The sequence below is a fragment of the Suncus etruscus genome, chromosome 2 (assembly GCF_024139225.1).
Source record: "Suncus etruscus isolate mSunEtr1 chromosome 2, mSunEtr1.pri.cur, whole genome shotgun sequence".
In the NCBI taxonomy this organism is placed as follows: domain Eukaryota; kingdom Metazoa; phylum Chordata; class Mammalia; order Eulipotyphla; family Soricidae; genus Suncus; species Suncus etruscus.
In genome coordinates, this window is record NC_064849.1 from 19156778 (window position 1) to 19176783 (window position 20006).

General features: G+C 45.9%; 1 protein-coding gene across 1 annotated transcript in view; it reads right to left on the bottom strand.

The window, feature by feature from the left end:
* DIS3L2 (DIS3 like 3'-5' exoribonuclease 2) overlaps positions 1 to 20006 on the bottom strand; it is a 306442-nt gene that overhangs the window by 63901 nt on the left and 222535 nt on the right. Inside the window, exon 10 of the mRNA XM_049769303.1 lies at positions 17492 to 17571. Within this exon, the coding sequence (XP_049625260.1) occupies positions 17492 to 17571 (80 nt within the window). The remainder of the gene's footprint in view (positions 1 to 17491; positions 17572 to 20006) is intronic.

A 20006-nucleotide genomic window follows, 5' to 3' on the forward strand; every position in this document is an offset into this window, starting at 1 on the left:
AGAAACAGGAGCGATAGGTTCATGAACAACATGTATAAATAGCTCTCCAAAAATAGGAAGGAATGGAAAGGAAAAGATAGAAAGAGAGATAGAAAAACAAAGAAAGACAGAAAGAAAGGATAAAGAAAGGAAGGAAGAACAAAAGAAGGAAAGAAAGAAAGGAAGGAAGAAACGAAGGAAGAAGGAAAGAAAGAAAGGAAGGAAGAAAGGAAGAAGGAAATTTTTATAGGGGCTGGAAGCAAAGACAGAATAAAAATGAAGGAGAAAAATCTGATGACAGGAAACCAGCTAAAAATTGGAGCCGACAGATGACACAGTCATGGTGGAGGGCAAGGGTGGTACAGGGGCCCAAGACCATAGCAATGAGCCCCTGAGAGCCAGGGATGGGAGAGGGTCCTGCCTCATGGTCCCCTTTAACGCACTTCCCTTCCAAAGGCTGGACAGGCCATAGGGAACAAGTAAGGAAAGCGAGATGAGCAAGGTTGATTGCTTCTCCCACAGAGGATGATGTAGCTCCAATTTGTAACAAGTTACACATGGAAGTCTTTTATGTTTCCCCATACACACACCAAATGCTGTGTCCTGGGACCCCAATACCCCAATGCCCACTGCAGGCAGGTGGGCGGCCACACTCCTGCTCCAGAAGCTGCACTCACACTTGGCCTTGGCACTCCACTTGCTCCACATGGCTCCTTAGTAGCGGAGCAGGAGCCGGGCCATCTCTAGGGGCCCAGGAAATATCCAGGATCCTGCAGGCCTGCAAAGAACTTGGTGGGGAGCCGGATTTCAGGCCGCCTGAGGATTTCTATTGTTAAACAGCACCTATTCACAAGACCTCATGATCATCCCCTACTAGCTGGGCTGGAAAGAGATGGATGGTTCCTAACAAGTTCTAAAGACCCACCAACACCCCTGTGCTCTATAGGCCTGTCGGGTAAAGGTTGATGGAGCTCAACAATTGTGTTAGCGGAGCCCAAATCAGTGGAGCTGAAAGCAACTTCCACATTCACCTTGAATTCTGGGGTGGCAAACGCTTTTATCTCTTTGCCTGGTGACAAATGCTCTTAATGGTTTCTTTTCTTACAGGGAGGAAGGCTGTTGGGCTTGCTGTTATTTTCTCACCATGCCCAAGTCTCTTTTTTAGGGATTGTTAATTACTCAATTTCATTCATTAATCTCTTTGTGTGAAAGAGGAACTGTTTTCTAATTCCCCGGGGCTTGGCAGAAGCTAAAAAGCCTGACAACAGCAGTGCCTGCCTGCCTGCCTGCCTGCCCTCTGCAGTCCTGCTCTGGTGGTGAGACATGGCCCAGGTGTGGACATCCACAGCCCCTCGATGGGAGCCCTCTCCTTCTACAGACAGAGGCATCCTGGTTCTGTCCTCCATAAATTATTACTTCAGGGCTTTGCCTCCAGCCTCAGCTGCCTGACCAAGGGATGGCTGAGGGGATGTTTCTCAGCTGCGAGGGGTTGCCCAAGCTCTCAGCCCAGTCTCTAAAGAAAGCCCTCACTTGGCAGCAGATAGGAGTTAACACAACCAAGAGGAACAGAACATGAACTTCATGTGACCAAGAGTGGCTCCTTCAGGAAGACAAGAACCTCATGGCATAAGGATCTTTTCAACACATTCCTGCAACCAGATTACTTACTTTCAAATGATCCATACAACAAAACTATGGCCATGAGGCAGTTTTCAAGATCAAGAACTGTGAATCACCATTTTTTTTTTTGTTTTTGGGTCACACCCGGCAGCACTCAGGGGTTACTCCTGGCTCTAAGCTCAGAAATTGCTCCTGGCAGGTTCGGGGGATCATATGAGATGCCGGGATTCAAACCACCGTCCTTCTGCATGCAAGGCAAATGCCTTATCTCCATACTATTTCTCCAGCCTGAGTCACCAAATTTTTGAGAAAAATAAATGCCAGTGCTTATTAAATCATTGATCCTTCCTAATTCTCACACTTCTGGGTAGAAATACTCTCAAATATAACATACTTTTTTTTTTACAATAGAATATTGATACTGTAGAGTCACTAAGATGAATATTTAGGGGCATGAGGGTCCAAAACAGGGCTTGAGAATTCCAGCCCCCTCCTCCCTTCTTCAAAGTGGGTCAGTGGTTCACAGCTTAAACCTGAGGACTAGGTACTATTGCTCAGGATCTGTGGTGCCAAGGATTCCTGGGGCAATGCTAGTGATGATAAGGGGCCTCAAGGGCAGCACCCTGGGGCTGCCGAGGGGACCATATGTTATTAGTGCTGAAACCAGTTTTGATCATGTGTAAGGCAAGTGCCTTAACTCCTCTCCTATCTCTCTGGCCAGTAACTCAAACTGGTCCTTTTGTGTTCTGCAATAGATGCTGACGGAGGGATGGTGGACACAGGGTCTTGCACTGTTCAAATTTACTTTTGAGTTTTAGTCAAGCAGAACTCAGACTCTTCAGATGTAAAACCTCCTGCAGGGATTCTAACATTCTCCTTCCTCACAGAAGCTGGCAAGTATTTGTGAGTCAAGAATCACCAAAAACCTGAGATCAGGGGTCTTTAAACTAAGACCATGGGCCACATGTGGCCACTGAGGAGTTATCCAGACTGCTGTTTGCCGCTGTCTGTCCTGCGTAGCAGCCAACTCTTCCCAGGCCTGCAGTGTGCAGGTGTGGGATGTCCATTGTACTCTCCAACTCACCTTCTCTGTTTCATAATTCTTCCTCTCAGTCTCAGGCAGGGGTCCTCAAATTACAGCCAGCCAAAAAGCAGGCCCACAGTTCCCACTGAAATACTATTGATTTAACTTTATTTGTTCTTCACTTTAAATATTGTATCTGTTCCTATTTTTTTAACTTCAGAATAAGATATGTGCAGTGTGCATGTTGATTTAATATAAAATATTTTGTCTAAGGTCCTAGTGAATGGGTGAGACCTTTCTCGGCACGGTGGCTTTTCCCCCTCTGCTGGGTCTTGAGAAGGTAGTAGCATCGAAATAATTTCACACGACCTCTGCCTTAGAGGGTCGGGTCTCTTCAGGTCCTTAGAGATAGTTCAGAGCACAAACTTCTTTGCCATTTGTTACATACCATTAAGTGAGACTGCTTGATTCCAGAGTTGATGCTCTTTCCTTGGAGGGGCACATCCTGTGATGCTCTAATGCTCCTCTGAATTTGGTGCTCTAAGGTTCTATTTCTCCTGGCAGACTTGGAGACCATGTGGTGCTAGGAACTAAACCCACATTCTGGATCTGCACCCATCCTGTGGGTTGTCGCTTAGTCCCAGATGGATGTTCACAACAGTCAGATGAGCCAGGTCAGCCAAAATAGTAGATTACTTGGTGCAGCTTTGTCAGAATGCCCACAGTTAGCAATGTCCTTTGACTTTCTGCTTGTCCCTCCTCTGTGGACCACTGCTCCTCTCTGCCTCTGCTTCCCCCCCCCCACACCCCCCCCCCCCCCCCGTGGCCTAATGTTCCTACCTGCCTCTCTAAGTCGGGGCCCAGATCTGCTATCTGTGGTTAACTGCCCATCAACTTGATGGGTTCTGGACTTCAGAAGGGACACCCAGAAGTGCTTAGGGCTAATACCAGCTTAGTGCTTGGGGATTGTATTCCTGGCATAGTACTTAGTACTCTTGGCTTTGTGTAAAGAGGGTCACAACTGGAAGGCTCAGAGGGTGCTGTGACACTTTTCTTTTGTTTCTGCAGACCAAGCAGTACAGGCAGTTTCCCTACCACACCAACTGCATCCCTAGCTCCTCTTTGGTCTTTATATAATCACAGGCTATGCACATTTCACTACATTTAACACTTGTTGTCATCCCTCAGAGAAACTCTGATTTCACTCCCTATTGGTTCCCAAGTATCTGATTAGCACCCTGATTTACCTTCAGACTCTCGACACCCTGAGGTATCACACAAACAGGTTCATGGAAACATAGCCTAGGGTGACTGGGTGGTTCCTGCTCTGTGGCTCACTGTTCCTTCCTGCCTCTGCTCCCATCCGCACCCTCCACTATGGCCCCCTGCTCTTTCCTGCCTCTTTAAAGCTGAGACGAAGCCTGGGTCTGTTGTCTATGGATTCTGGGCTGCTGCCTTTTCATGTCTGTTTTTCCTAGGGCGATGGAAATGTTGGTTTGGCGAACCCAGGGCTTCACAAAGGCAATGCTAGTAACTCTATTCCTGAGCCTTAAAAAAATTTTTTTAAAATATTTTTATTGATACAAAAACATATCAAGTATACAAACATTAAGCAGAAAGCTCAATGCATTTTGAGGCTCACCCACTCCCTGGTAGGACATAACCTGAATTCCAGAAGCTTCTCTATTACCACCTCTTATCCTTTCAAAGATAACTGCTTAGATCATTGAATCTATGTTCATGACAGTGTTGCTTCTCTTTGCATCCTACATACATGTATCATACAGTATGTAGCCTGTGTGTATACATATTTATGCATGTATGCCTTTTGGGATCCACAGTTATATACATTTTGTTTTGTATGCTATACCAGGAGAAACTCAGAGCTTGCTCCTGGTTCTGTGCTCAGACCATATGATACATGGCTGGCTTGTACCTGGTTGAGACTGAACCCTGCTCAGCTGTGTGCAAAGGAATTGTCCTGCTTGTTCAACTACCTCTCTGGCCCACTGCACATTTTTGACAGTCATCCATGTTTTGAATTTCACTTCTGTATAATAAATAATTCATTATAAGAGCATACCAATCTTGATCCTTTAGTATTGAGATGAGTTTTCCATTGTTTTACTTGTAGTAACAATACTACTTATATGAGCATTTTTGTACATAGATGCTTATTTACATTGGGTGCAAAGTTAAGAATGGAATTGCTGGGCCATGGAATGTATAAATTAATTTGGCTTTCCAAAGTGGGTTGAAGAGAGAACACAGGAGGTGAGGTACTTGTCTTTTAAGAAACTGATTTGCAGGGCCAGAAAGATAGCACAGAGGTAGGCCATTTGCCTTGCATGCGACCAACCTGGAAGGGACCCAGTTTGGCTCCTGGTATCCCATGTGGTCTCCCAGCCTGCCAGGGACAATTTTTGAGTGCCGATGGGTGAGGCCCAGAAACCAATCAATCAATCAATCAATCAATCAATGAAGTTAAAAAAAAAAAAAGAAACTGCTTTGCCTCAGACTTTGGTTTGATACTCGGCACTGCAGATGGTAGTCAAACATGGCCAGGGAGAGCCCCTGAGCATGGTCAGGTGTGCCTCCCAAAACAGCAGGAAAACCATGTGACTAAATACATAAGGCTTGGCTTCTGAATTCTTGATCTGGTTCCCACCTTGGCTTCTGTACAGCAAATGACTATATTTATGATCTCAGCATCACCTTACGAAAGTTCCATGCCACTTTTAATCTTTCCATTTTATATCAATAATCATTTTCACTGAGCACTTACATTTTGGTCTGACATAGTTCTGAGTGCCAAGGATTGTCTTATTTCATCTTTCCGGCAATTTGAAATGAGGTCTTTTTAGCCTCACTTACCCCCTGGGATAAGTGAGCACCAGAGTGGCTGGTTCCTTCCTCTGGCACCTTGCAACTGACTTGTGGATGAGGGTCAGAGGTCTGTATAATAGAGATCTAAATAGGCCTGTGCGCCTTAAGTGTTGGCTATTCTGGATGTTCTGGGGCTGAAAGACGCTTGAGCAACTGTCTATGAGGAACACCTCCTTGATGACCAAGAAAAGATACTGTCAGAGAAAACACAGGCATGCTTAGATACAGATGGTGTGAGGGAGCCAAGTCACCCTGGGCTCCTCCTCCAGTGCTCACTCTGGGCTGCCATGGCTGCTGCCTGTCCTGCAATGAGGCTCCTAATTCAGCTTCCAAGCTCACCCCAGAGCCAGCCCCTTGACAATGACTAACTGGTGGGTGCCAGATACTCTTGGCTTCCGTGAGCAAGGAAACTGGAACCCTCAGCGGAGCTGGAAGCACACGAACAGGCCATGGTCCAGAGTTGGTTTAACAAGGTGCACTGAGACATCCATGAGAAAAAAAAAGGAGAAAATTTCCAAAGCTCAGACCCCACAGAAATGAGGCTCGAAAGATTTGAATGGAACATAGGAATAAGACAGAGGGGTGGGGCTGTCTCCCCACTTCATCTTTCCACTTCCATTCCATGTCCTCAAAACAGGAACTCGCTGGCAAGCATCCCAGAAGCCCACAGCAAGGCCAGAAGCTTCGCAGGACTATTTTATTCAGTTACTTAGTGTTTTTGAGTCAAGATACAATCTGCTAGAACAGTTGAAACTTCTTCACTTACTCATGGTGAGAGGTGCTTTCTCTGTGCTGACAGCACTACAAAATTGTGTCCCTGGTTCATTATGAAAGTTTTTTTTTTTTTTGAAAAAAAAAAAATCTCCTGGAGATTCGCCTGAGGACACAGTGCCCCCAGACACAGACACTGGCAGCCCAGAAACATGCGTTTCCAACCTGGGACTAGGAACAAGTTCATGGAGAAGAGTAGCAGAATGTGAAGAACTGAATTCATAGCTCTGTGCTGCAGAGACAAAGCTCAGGAAGGGAGCCAAGCAGAAAATTGCCCTGAAGTGGAATTTTTCTTTAAACTCAATGGGAGGTGCCATTCTAGAATGGAAGGAACTTCAAAATAAATCTTGGGAAGGGGAACTTTAAATGAAAGGTTGCTTGCATCTCTTTATTATTATTTTTTATTTCTTTAAGGGACCATTCTGGTTGTGTCAGAAAATGCAGTGCTCTTGGGCTGTCACAGTCATACCTGATGGTTCTGGGAGGCCAGGGATTCTGGGTATTAAATTCAGAGTCTGCACATGCAAGGTATGTGCTCTGCCCCTCAGACCCATACCCCTAGTTCCTGAACCTATTTTCAAACAGACATGCCTCTTTGTCAATAGCCCATTGGTTCACTTTTCCCAAGTCATGATGCACTGCTGTTCTGAGTATAGTGTCAGTACCTGGGCAGGCCCATCTCTCTGAAACTTGTTACCTCAGGACCCATTCATTGAAGAGAAAGAATGGGAGAAGCAGAACAAGCGGGCAATAAAAGGATGAAGTATGGGGCTGGAGTTGTGGTGCAAGTGGTGGGGTGTTTGCCTTGCATGTGCTAATCTAGAACAGACTGCGGTTGGATTCCCCCAGTGTCCAATTTGGTCCCCCAAGCCAGCAGCGATTTCTGAGCACATAGCCAGGAGGAACCCCTGAGCATCACAGTGTGTGGCCCCAAAACAAAACAAAAACAAAACACAAACAAACAAAGATGGAGTATTAAACACTTATTCGGTGTGGGACTAAGTTAAGTCCCAATGGGCTGGGGAAGGTTTACCCAAGGCAACAAACTGTCTCTGGTTTTTTTTTTTTGTTTGTTTGCTTTTTGTTTTTGGGCCACACCCTGTGATGCTCAGGGGTTACTCCTGGCTAAGCACTCAGAAATTGCCCCTGGCTTGAGAGGACCATATGGGACACCGGGGGATTGAACCGAGGTCCTCCCTTAGCTAGCGATTGCAAGGCAGACACCTTACCTCTAGTGCCACCTCGCCAGCTCCATCCCCCCCCTGTATTTTTTGGTTAAGGCTACAGAGGAATTTATTTTTTCTTATTCTACTTGTTTTTTGTTTGGAAGTTATACACTGTATCTCTAGGATTATTTGGAAGGACTTAAAAACACTTATACAATACATACTATAGATCTATATAGTATAAAAATGCAGAAACTTGTTGAAAAACACTAATACATATTTATATGTTTCAAATTCAGCTCTAAAGTTCAACTCATTTCCTTTTTTTTTGGGGGGGGGGCGTCATACCCGGCAGTGTTCAGGGGTTACTCCTGGCTCTACATTCAGAAATCGCTCCTGGCAGGCTCGGGGGACCATACGGGATGCCAGGATTCAAATCTCCGTCCTTCTGCATGCAAGGCAAACACCCTACCTCCATGCTATCTGGCCCCAAAGTTCAACTCATTTAAAAAATATTTTAAAGTCTTCTCCCTGCCGCAAATCCTTTGCCAATCTCAAGAAGGTCAGGGGAAGTGATGGAAAGGTGCCTGGGAACCCACACACCACAAGAAAATCCCAAAAGACAATGGGGAAACCTATACTTCCAACATAAGTGTAAGACCGGTATTACACCACATCTTTACCTGCTTTTCCCCAAAAGTAAGGTAGTCTTATGCATCACTTTGTTCCTTTAATTATTTTGTTAATTAATTTTTTAAATGTTTGTTCTACATATACATATGTGAGCACATATACTTTTATTCCTATTTTTATCTTTTTTGATGTGTGACCTGTTTCTGTTCTCTTCTCTGTCCACCTCCAAATGCACCGACAATATAAAGTAGCATCATTTTTCCCTGCAAAGGCACACTAAAAAAAGGGGAAATCTTACATATAAAAAAGAGCTCTTGGGGCTGGAGAGATAGCAGGGAGGTAAGGCGTTTGCCTTTCATGCAGAAGGTTATCAGTTCGAATCCTGGCGTCCAATATGGTTCCCTGTGCCTGCCAGGAGCAATTTCTGACCCTGAGCACTGCCGGGTGTGACTCAAAAAACCACCCACACACACACCCACACACATACACACACCCACACACACACCCCCACCCACCCCCACACGAAGAGCTCTTATCTACTAGGGATAAGAACTCATACTTGTTTACAATACAGGGATATCTCCCACCTGAAAATATGTCACGCGGACCCAACTTAGACCTCAGGTGATTAGACACCATCCGTCCAGCCTTGAACCCTGGATCTCAGACATAGAATCAACAGTTCTTCACAACAGCTACAGGAAACAAATCCCATCCAGGACATCCTTAATACCGCTGGGCCCAACAAGTGCCACCAACAAGTGCCAGCTCTGATATCCTGACAACAAGGAAAATGGGAACAACTTGACCTAAGAACAGGTTATCCTACCTCACCAGCTAACGATAAGACAAAATCAGAAGACTTGTCACCCTTTGGTTGGTCCAAAAGCCAAGATTGCGATTTACAGATGACTGGCTGCTAGAACCATGACCGGACTGATTATATCTTGAGACCAATAAAAAAGCCCTAGTAGGGGCCGGAGAGATAGCAAGGAGGTAAGGCATTTGCCTTTCATGCAGAAGGTCATCGGTTCAAATCCCGGCGTCCCATATGGTTCCCTGTGCCTGCCAGGAGCAATTTCTGAGCATGAAGCCAGGAGTAACCCCTGAGCACTGCCGTGTGTGACCCAAAAACCACAGCTTAGGGTTTGAACTACGACCCGCACAACAACCATGATCCCCAGTTCCAAAGGTCTGGCAGAGACAATTGCAACGGAATGAGGCTTCTGGAAACACAATGAAAGATGCTATCTTAGGTTCCATCCTAGGATCAGTGCAAAGACCAAGACCACCAACCACAGAAGATGGATTAAAATGACACTGAGGGAACAGAACTTCTAGAACCACAAAGAAAGACTTCATCATAAGTCCCACTCCTGGACCTGTGCAAATACTGAGATCTCTAGATACAGAGGTCTTATTTCATCACCCAGGACGGAGCAGAAGTCTTTCAAACACCACGAAAGCACCACCGGGAGAGTAAATGAACCTGAAAGGAGTCTATAGTTAATCCCGTGACAATATACTCCAAGGGTGGAGAAACCCCATAGCGCTTAGGCCAAGTGAATTCCTTTTCGAATGAGCCCAATATTTACTGTGCCAGTGCAGGAGGGGAAAAAAAAAAAGGCAAAAAGCACAAAACATTTTTTTATTTTTTATATATTATTTTTCTTCATTTATTATTATTATTATTATTTATTTTTGTCGATTTCTTTGTTTTGGTGTGGTTATTGAGGTTGTTGTCCCCATTTATATTTATATTTTTTTTCTTTTCTTTTCTTTCATTTTTTTTTTTTTGGTTTTTGGGCCACACCCGTTTGACGCTCAGGGGTTATTCCTGGCTATGCACTCAGAAATCGCCCCTGGCTTGGGGGGACCATATGGGACGCCAGATGATCGAACCGCGGTCCGTCCTACGCTAGCGCTTGCAAGGCAGACACCTTACCTCTAGCGCCACCTTCCCGGCCCCTTCTTTTCTTTCTTTATGTGCTCTGCCACGTTTTTTAACTCAAGACCATGGCTTTTTTGTGGTGCCTAACGTTATCACCGGAGTGCTCACTGGATATTTGACACTTCTTTTTGTACTATTGGGGTGTTTCACCTTCTTTTTCTCCTTCGTCTCTCAAACCGACGATGAGAGCCTCTAGAAGGATTCCGCCCATTTTCGGTGCATTAGACTTTTACCCCAGTTTATTACTTTTCTCTTCTTCAAATAAAACCACATAACTTGAACTATCTAGTCCTGCCTCCCAGTTAGAGGGGGAATAAGGGAGGCACCAAGATCAAGACTACTAAGTAGTAAGCTAGGTACAGAGGGGACCACATATTCTCGCAGCCCCGGGGGTGAGGGAGGAGGATCTGGGAGGTAGGACGAACATGGAGGTGTAGGGAGAACAAATCGGTGATGGGAACCCCCCTGATTTTATGTAAATATGTACCTATAATATTATTGTCAACAATATGTAAGCCACAACAATCAAAATAAAATTTATATTAAAAAATTATATTAAAAATATTTTAAAGTCTTTTTCGAAACATTTCATGACATTGAAACTAAAGGCATCTTTAAGTAGGAAAGTAGCACTCTCCAAACAAGTGGAAGTGGAGATAAACAGATGGGACTATATTAAGCTGAGAAGCTTCTGCACCTCAAAGGAAATAGTGACTAGGATACCCACAGAATGGGAGAAACTATTTATCAGATAAAGGGCTAATACCAAAGATATACAAGGTACTGACAGAACTTAACAAAGAAAAAAACCCATCAAACCTCATTAAAAAATAGGGAGAAGAAATGAACAAACAATTCCTCAAAGAAGAAATACAAATGGCCAAAAGACACATGAAAAAGTGCTCCACATCACTAATCATTAGGGAGATGCAAATCAAAATAACATGAGGTACCATCTCATGCCACAGAGACTGGCACACATCACAAAAAAACAAGAACAATCAGTGCTGGCAGGGATGTGGGGTGAAAGGAATTCTCATTCATTGCTGACTGGAATGCTGTCTTGTTCAGCTTTTATGAAAAACAATATGGAGAGACCTCAAAAAGCTGTAAATTGAGCTCCCATATGATCCAGCTATACCACTCCTAGGGATATACCCTAGGAACACAAAAACACAGCATAAAAATGCCTTCTGCATACCTATATTCATTGCAGCGCTATTTACAATAGTCAGAAATAAGGAGGAGGTCATGAAAGTTTCCTATACGTGGATGGACACGAAATCTATTATGCTGCGTGAAATAAGTCAGAAGTAGAGAGATAGACACAGAATAGTCTCTCTCATCTATGGGTTTTAAGAAAAGTAAAAGACATTATTGTAATAATACACAGAGACAATAGAGATGAGAGATGGAATGTCCAGCACACAATATGAAGCTTGCCACAAAGAGTGATGAGTTCAGCTGGAGAAATGACTACACTAACAACTACCATGACAATAGTAGTAAGTGAGAGAAATAGAATGCCTGTCTTGAATGCAGGCAAGGGGTGGGGGAGGAGAGAGATGGAGCGCATTGGTGGTGGGAATGTTGCACTAGTGCAGTGGTTCTCAAATAGTGGGGTGTGGCCCCCCCCCCCCCCGCGCGAGGCTCCGTAACGGGGGGGGGGGGGTTCTTTTGACCTCGGCAAACACTGTCTTAACAAGCTAAGCTCCATGTTTATGTTTCTGTATGTCTCTGGAGCTGAGAGTTGCTGTGTCCTGCTTCAAACCCCACTTCGAAAAGGTATGCGTTGCGAAATGTGCTCTTTGTAGCCATTAACCCAGACATCACCTCTGATTAAAAATCAGCTCAAATTATTTTATATATTTTTGTTTTGCAGGTTAAAGTTTTTTTTTTAAATAAAGATACTATTTACAGTCACATGGGGGGAATAAAAATGTTTTCTTCTTCCTAGGGGGGTGTAACAGAAAATAATTGAGAAGCACTGTACTAGTGTAAGTGGGTGTTTTATATATGTATGTATGTATGTATATATGAAGAGTATATATACATACATATAACTGAAACCCAACTATAAATATGCTTGTAATCATGGTGCTCAAATAAAGGTATGTATAAAAGAAACTTAAAAAATATAAAAAAAAATCAAGTCTTTTTTGAAAAAAGATTTAGTTTTATCACCAGCACTTTAATACTAGACAATGAGAGTGACTTCTATTAACCTATAGTTCATATCTTTGTCTCCTTTGTTGTTTTTGCATGACACCTGGCTGAGCTTAGGGAACACTCCCGGTGGAACTTGGGGGATAACACTGGATGCTGGGGATTGAACCCGTGTTAGCTGTGTGCAAGGCACACAAACTACCTCTCTGCTTTGCTCCAGATTCCCCGTCAGGGTGTTGGGTGAAGGCTCTGACTTCCTCAGCACTTCTCTGGGTGGCAGGGAAGGTTTTTGCAGCTATCATGCTAACAGCCGATTCCCATTTGTGTCTTAGTACTCACAGGCCACATTCAGATTAGATGACATCTTAGGTCAAATATTTCATTCTGATGGATTTGATTTGGAAAGCACTTTCCTTTTCGAAAATGAACACCTCACACGAGCCATTTTCTGACAGACTTTGCAAGTTGTGCCTCTTGTATTCGAAGACGCTTTGTTTCTATTATCCTTTGGTTCAGATGAATGTGCCAGTGTCTCTTGTGGATTCTTCTCTGATTCACTTGAGTGTACTGAGAGGGGCCACGGAGCAAGTTAAGGGGGCAGACACACACCAGCCCTGCAGCTCCATCCTGGTACTTCCATGGTCTCCCGAAGCACCACCAGGTATAGTACTGGTGCTTTTCTATGCCAGCACTGCTGGGTAGTACCCTGGACAGAACTCCACAGGAGTGGCCCCCAGAAAGAGCAGATGTATTAGTTTTCAAATATGTGAGGATGCTCTGGTCCATATAGTGAATCCACACAGAAGCAAAAATAGAACAGTGTTGAAAAGGTTCTTGTATGAATTAGGAAATGCTGTTATTACCTATTTAGGGTTGGCTTGGGGCCACGCCTGGTAGTGCTCAGTTCTTACCTGGCTCTGTGCTCAGGGATCACTTCTGGTGGGTTCAGAGACTAGATGGGGTGCCAGGGATCAAATCTGGACCAGTCATCAAGGCAAGTATCTCACCCACTGCATTATTGCTTGGTCCCAAAGCACATAGTTTGAAAGACGGTAATGGAAACAGGGATTTGCACGACACTCTATACATGGCCAGTGTTTCCGTCTTTTGCCAACCCTGGTCCCTCTTGTTTCCTTCCTGTACCAGGCTCCCTCCCTCACCATACCAGTTGGCCCCAAGTCCTATGTTGTGAAACCCGTTTATGTTGTTTTTCATCTGTGACCCCCTTGAAATAGCCTTATGTCCCTCAGGGCTCTGGGTGAGAACTGCTGGTCTAGACTATCCCTTTCAGTATAAGACTAAGCCAGGGTGGAAAGTGATTGCTTCTTGGATTAGGCAAAGGACATAGAGAAGAGGCCATAAGTGTCCCCATCAGCCCCTTGGCTCAAACTCTGCTGCTTATTAAGCCAGAGAGTGGTTCCTTCCAAGTCTTAGGTGCTTACTGATCCTGGGGGCCACCCCACCAACCAAAAGGGGCACTTTTGGAAGAGGCCATCTCTAGGCACATGGAGAAATGCCACTTGACACTATGAGAAGACTGAACCCAGAGTTCCACCCAGTTTCTAAGCATTGATTTTAGGTGACACTCTGGATTCTCTTCTTCCTCCCAATGTCACAGGTGGAAACACTCTTGACCCCCTTCCCTCACTGAACATTCTACTTCTTGCAGCACACTAAGGGCTGCGGGGGGGAGAATACTAGCAGGTGGTCTGGGCAGTGGGAACAGAACAGACATCAGTGAGATGATAAAGAGCAAGAAGTGAGAGGAAGGATATGGAAAAGGGGCCAGGAAAGAGGGCTCTGCAGGGCAGAAGTGCTGACTGAAGCTTGACAAATGGTGTACAAGGGGCTGGATTTCCCCGGAGCAGGGTGGAATCCTGCAGTGGGAGTGGGGCTGGTTGGTGGGAAGGAAAGTGGAGCATGGGTGGGCTGGAGGCCTGGATACCTAGTCCTACTCTGAGTTTTGCCTGGCCAGAACTTCCTGTGGCTCTGGCTCCACGGCCAGTACTGTCCTGGCCGGGCACTTGCTGTTCTCACCTAAGCCAGTCTAAGGCTTCAGCTTCTCCAGCTTCATACCTTTTCCCACACTTTTTCCTAAATCCATTCTAATCTCTCCAGCCCATAGCTTACAAAAGCCAGGAAATGGGCTCTGTGGGTCAGCCTCCTATTGTGCACCTACTATTGCGTCCCCCATTCCCTTAGCCTGAAACATTCTTTTTTCTTCATTTGCCCTTCAAGTCCAGGCTCCAGTGACTCCCCAAAGGTCATTCTTATACTTCTGGGGCTAATAGGAAGCTAAGCTAGGGGTTGGGGGATGAATGCAGGGATCTCCCTGACTGCAACTAAGCACAAAATAGGCCCTGATGCAATCATGGTATAAAAATGAAGGCAGCTGCCACCCCAAACCCAAGTTCTAGCTTCTCCATCAGCACAAAGCTCCCTACGAGGCCCGAGAAGAAGGGGTTCCAGACTGCACTCCTCTTTAGTTCTCCTCAATATAAGGAACATGCTGAGATAGAAGGATGGCCAGGCCGAAGCCGGCAGTTTACACAGCAGCAAGCAGGCACTTACAGATGTAATTCATTTGACAAGAAACGCTTGGCAGGTGACAAGTCAAAACATCCCAGGAAGTTCTGGGTCATCTCTCAGATGTGGGAAGGCAGAAAGATGGGGCCTCCAGAGCAGAGTCAGTCACTCCATTCCTGAGGGTCACCTGACTTGGTCTCCTTTCTCACCTATGCATGTACCTTTGGGGATTCCCTAGCTCAGAAAGGAGCACAGACTGGAGAGCCAGACACCCAGCCCCAGTCTTCTTTGAGTGTACCACAACCCCTTCTTGGAGGCCTGTGGACTGAGGGCTGTTTGCTGGGCCCCTTCACTCGACTCTTCCCCCAGGGCTCATCACCAAGTTACATAACTATCAAAGACCAAATTCCAGAATATTCTAACCTGAACACAAAGATACCCCAATTCTCACTGAGACTGGCTTGCCATTCCCCAAGCCTGGTCCTCCCAATTTTCCTTTTCCAAAGTTGGTCAAGGGGAACCCTGGCACATCTGATGGCAGAACACTCTTAGTGAACTAACTGGTAGAGAAACAAGATGCTGAGGAGTGATGGTGGTAGGGCATCAATTCCTCATAGGCCTGAGAGGAGCTGGGTCAGCCATATCTCATGGCTATATTTTATCCTGGACTAAAGCAAAGCAGGTAAGGGACAGCCAGTCAGGGACTGGCAGCCAGACTCAGAGATACAAGGTACCATGAGCCCTGCGTAGGCCTCAGAGGGTGTCAAGGCCCTGGGTCTAAGTGGGACCTTCCTGGGTGGATGGTGGGGGAAATGTCCTGAGCCTTGTGAGTCTGAGACTGAAAGAGTTGCATTCTAGGAGGGAGCCACTCAGTGACCGGGTCCTTGGAGAAGTTGGTGATTGTGCAGTAGGAGAGGTTGCAAATGATCTGTCCCAGCAATCCAATGCCCCATGGGTGATAGGTGTGTTTGGGTGAGCATTGTAGCACCACTCAGTATTGAATATTATGTTCTGAGCAAAACCAAGGCTTCTAGATGGCACTCAGCAGGCTGGGGATGGCTTATGAGAGGTTCCATACAAATGTGTGTGTGGATGCAAGAGACAGAGAACTACCTGCAGATGCACTTCTAGAACCTCCTTAGGAAAGCTGGATAGGACACCCTCATCTGGACCTCAGAGCTACTACTCCTGACCTGGAGAGCAGACACTGCCATGCACCTGGGGCTAGGACTAATCCTAGCTGGAGTACAGCCCCTGTGGGCAATACAGTTTTCTCAAAATATGATGTTCACATCGTGCAGCCAGATGGGACCAAGTGGTGGTACTATCATGGGCAAGTATGGAAGGGCACCTTTGAAAAGGACTATCATCTGGGACCTTCCTGAAGAGGGGCATAAAGGAGCTAAAGGTTAGAACAGCACCAGGGTAGAGGGACAGGTGCTAAAAGAGGATTCAGGGGGCCGGAGAGATAGCATGGAGGTAAGGTGTTTGCCTTGCATTCAGAAGGTTGGTGGTTCAAATCCTGACATCCTATATGGTCCTCCTGAGCCTGCCAGGAGCGATTTCTGAGCATAGAGCCAGGAGTACCCTGAGCACTGCCGGATGTGACCCAAAAACAAAACAAAACAAAACAAAAGATTCAGGTCCAGCTCCCTCTACCCTTGCTCACTGCATTCACAAGCCCCTTTGAAGGCTGGAGCAACTGGATAGTAGATGGGCACCTGTCTTCCATGTAGTTGATCCAGGTTCCATCCCTGCACCACATATAGTCCCCTGAGCATTGCTAGGTGTGAGCCCTTAGTACAGAGCCAGGAGTGAGCTGTAGAGAATCAGTGGGTGTGATCCCCCAAAAGCAAAACCAAAAATTCTTGGAGCTGCCTCTCCTTACTTTCTCCTTCTCTCTATATACTCGCTTCTTCTCTCTCTCCCCCCACTCTATCTTCTCTCTTTCTCTCTCTCTGTCTCTGTCTGTCTGTCTGTCTGTCTGTCTGTCTGTCTGTCTGTCTGTCTCTCTCTCTCTCTCTCACACACACACACACACACACACACACACACACACACACACATTAGATTACACCTTGTTTTATCCAAAACTGACTTTCTCCAGCTTCCTGCTTCCTCATTAACCCACCCTTTTTTATATGTAAAAGGCCCACCTAGACTGGACTAGCTCAAGATAGGTCTTTTGTCTGTCATTCTCTACTTGCACCCAGTTGTGAACTGAGCTGGAGAATAAAGGGAGGTCTATTTGATAGGTTTGAAACCATGAGGCTGAAGCCACCCCCCATCTCCATGCTTTCTATCATATGAGTGTCTTGCTTTATTATTTTCCTATGGCGACCCTGCTCCAGATCCTTTCTCCTGGGGATAGACTATGGCAAGTGGAGCCTTACACCCTATCACTGCCTTCTGCAGTCAGGCAAACCATAGGGTGTGGTCCAGGGATGCCAGCTCAGGCTTTGAGAGATGCTCCCGCATCTGGGTATCAGAGGCAGCCTCCAGCTCTTGTATCAGTTAGGAGGTTCAGGTGGAGACTCCCCAGCTTCTTCCACCAGAGATCCTCAGGGGTGACTTTTCTTTACCAACTTCCACTGCAGTGATACCCTGTGAGCCCCCGCCCGCTCTCCTGTGCCACTCTGGACGCTGCAAAGGGCCTGGGTGGCAATGTTGCCAATGCCTGCCCTCTTGGACGACTCTCCCACTTGCTGTCTGTGGCCAGTCCCTGATGGGAGATCCCACATGCTGCCCACTGAGAAGTTGTCATCCTACCGTCAGGGAGTGGCCTACAGGAGAGTGCATCATCCAGGTCTCGGGCCGTTGCTGGGTCAATGGTGAAGATACAGTCCTTTCTAGAAGAGAATGAAGGTGTGATCAGCAACAGCTCAAGGAAGACATTTTACTGGGCTGGATGCAGCTCTGCAGTTGCAGTGCTTATCCTTGGTAGTCACTTCTCTGTGCCCTCTGTGAGACAGTGTCTTTAAAAATGGTGAGCTGGGGTCTAGGGTGACAGCACAGCAGGGAGAGCATTTGCCTTCAATGCAGCTGACTTGATTCAATCCCTGGAATCCCATATGTTCCCTGAGCTCTGTAGGAGTATTCCCTGAGCACAGAGCCAGGAGTAAGCCTGGCTTTGGGGTCACCAGGATGGCCCCAAACAAACAAACAAAAGGAAAATATAAGGGGCCGGCAAGGTGACGCTAGAGGTAACGTGTCTGCCTTGCAAGCACCAACCAAGGAAGGACCGAGGTTCGATCCCCTGGCGTCCCATATGGTCCCCCCCAAGCCAGGGGCAATTTCTGAGTGCTTAGCCAGGAGTAACCCCTGAACATCAAATGGGTGTGGCCCGAAAAACCAAAAAAAAAAAAAAAAAAAGAAAAGAAAGAAAAGAAAATATGAACCAGGGCAGAGAAAGCAGGAGGCCACACGTCTCAGGATTGCCTATTGGGCTCAAGCATCATTACCATGTGGCTCCTAGTGCTGCGTTGTGATGTTTCTCTCTTTCTGTGAACTGGTCCTGTGTCCCTGAGCAGGGGCAAGCCTAAGCATAGAGCGTGAGACACTTCCACAGAAAACCTCTGTGATGAGAGGACATGGCTTGAATGACTGTCAGTTCTCCTGCCTCAGGGGTCTGTGAGAATCCACCCACAGGGCAGCTGCCTCTTCTCAGATCCATTAAGCCAGCAAACACTCACGAGGCTTGAGAGGTAGGTCAGGGCCAAGTAGGGGATCTGGGAAAACCAGGCAGCAACCTTTATGGAAATCTATCACCTTCCCAGGAAGCACTCAGCTCCTTTGAAGCTCCTGCCATGTCCATCTGTCTTCACAGAGTGTCCCCAGGCACAGGTTGTGTTGAATCTGGGGGGCTGGAGTGTTTGCAGACAACTCCCCCACATTCTCCTACCATGAGATACCTAATGGCCTAGGTGGGATCATGGCCCTACACTGCTGGAGTCTGGAGTATTCCTCTTTCCTCACTGCTCCATCTTTATCTTCTGAGGTCATCCCATTTTCTCCAATGTCCATGCAAAAGGGTGGCCTTTGGGCACGGACTTTGTTTCTACAGACCCCTTCCTTGGGGTGCACCCCTGTTCTAAATCCCATACCCCAAAGCCCTTGGAGGCTGCCATGTCCTTGCTGGCTCCCCTTCTCTTTGCTCCCACAGTCCCTCTCATTGACCATCTCACCATGGCTAACTCTAGCCCAGTAGTGAGTTGGATTCATCAGCTTCACCAGCACTTTCTGGAAAATGAAAATCCCCAACACATATATAGCACCATTGATTTTGATGTACTTCAGGATTCCAGATATGGAAACATGTTAATATTAATAAAGTGATGATAACAATAGACAATATAGCAATAGAATAAATTCTAACTGAACTGAGGTACCAAGCAGCCAGAAGGAAGTCGTTGTTCAGTTCAGACGAGAAAAGCCTCCATGGCTCTCTGCAGAATTTTGCTGTGTGACTGCACCGCTCTATGGACCAGGTTATGCTCAAAGTGTGGGCCATACCACAGGGGCAGCCAGGCGAGGGGCAGGAAGACTGAGTCAGGCACCTTCTTGTGGCACCAGATACTTCTGTATGTTGGGTGTGGATGTGGTTATGAGGGTCCAGACATTAAAGTGAAAAAGTACTGAATTGTACTATAGAATAAAGGTCAGTTTCACTCTTAATTTTTTTTTTTTAAATCTAAGTCTCAAATTAAGAAAGTTAAATTATCCATTGTTAATAAAGCTGCTTAAGAAGGGCTAGAATTTATTTTCTCTTATATTGTCTATCTTTTCCAAAATTTTATGCAATCATTATTTTTATCAACGGGAGAAATGAGCACTAACAAGAACAACTCTTTGCACCCAAATAATTGCCCACCATATTAATGACAGCTCTTTGTTCCAGAAGAAACAGAGGTCTGAATGGAGTGGCTGGCCCTGGCTTCACCAAAAGCCTCCCCTAACACAAAATGCTATCCACATGGAGTTTCTGGTTAGGATCCTATCCCCACAGGATGTAGCATGCCAGCATCAGTTTTCTTGTCTGTACTCATCGCTTGAGCATTCTTTTCGACAAAGTAACAGTCCACGACCTATCTGCCACACAGAACAGAGGCCACCCTTCAAACACCCTGTGTTCCTTGTCAGAAAGTTTATGACCCTGCTTTCAAGTAAGTTTTCCAGGATGACAAAGATATTGTGTTTATTGGGTTGATTTGTATTCTCTATATTTATTTATCCATTCATTGATTTGGGGGGTTTGGATAACTCAGCAGTGTTCAAGGACAACTCC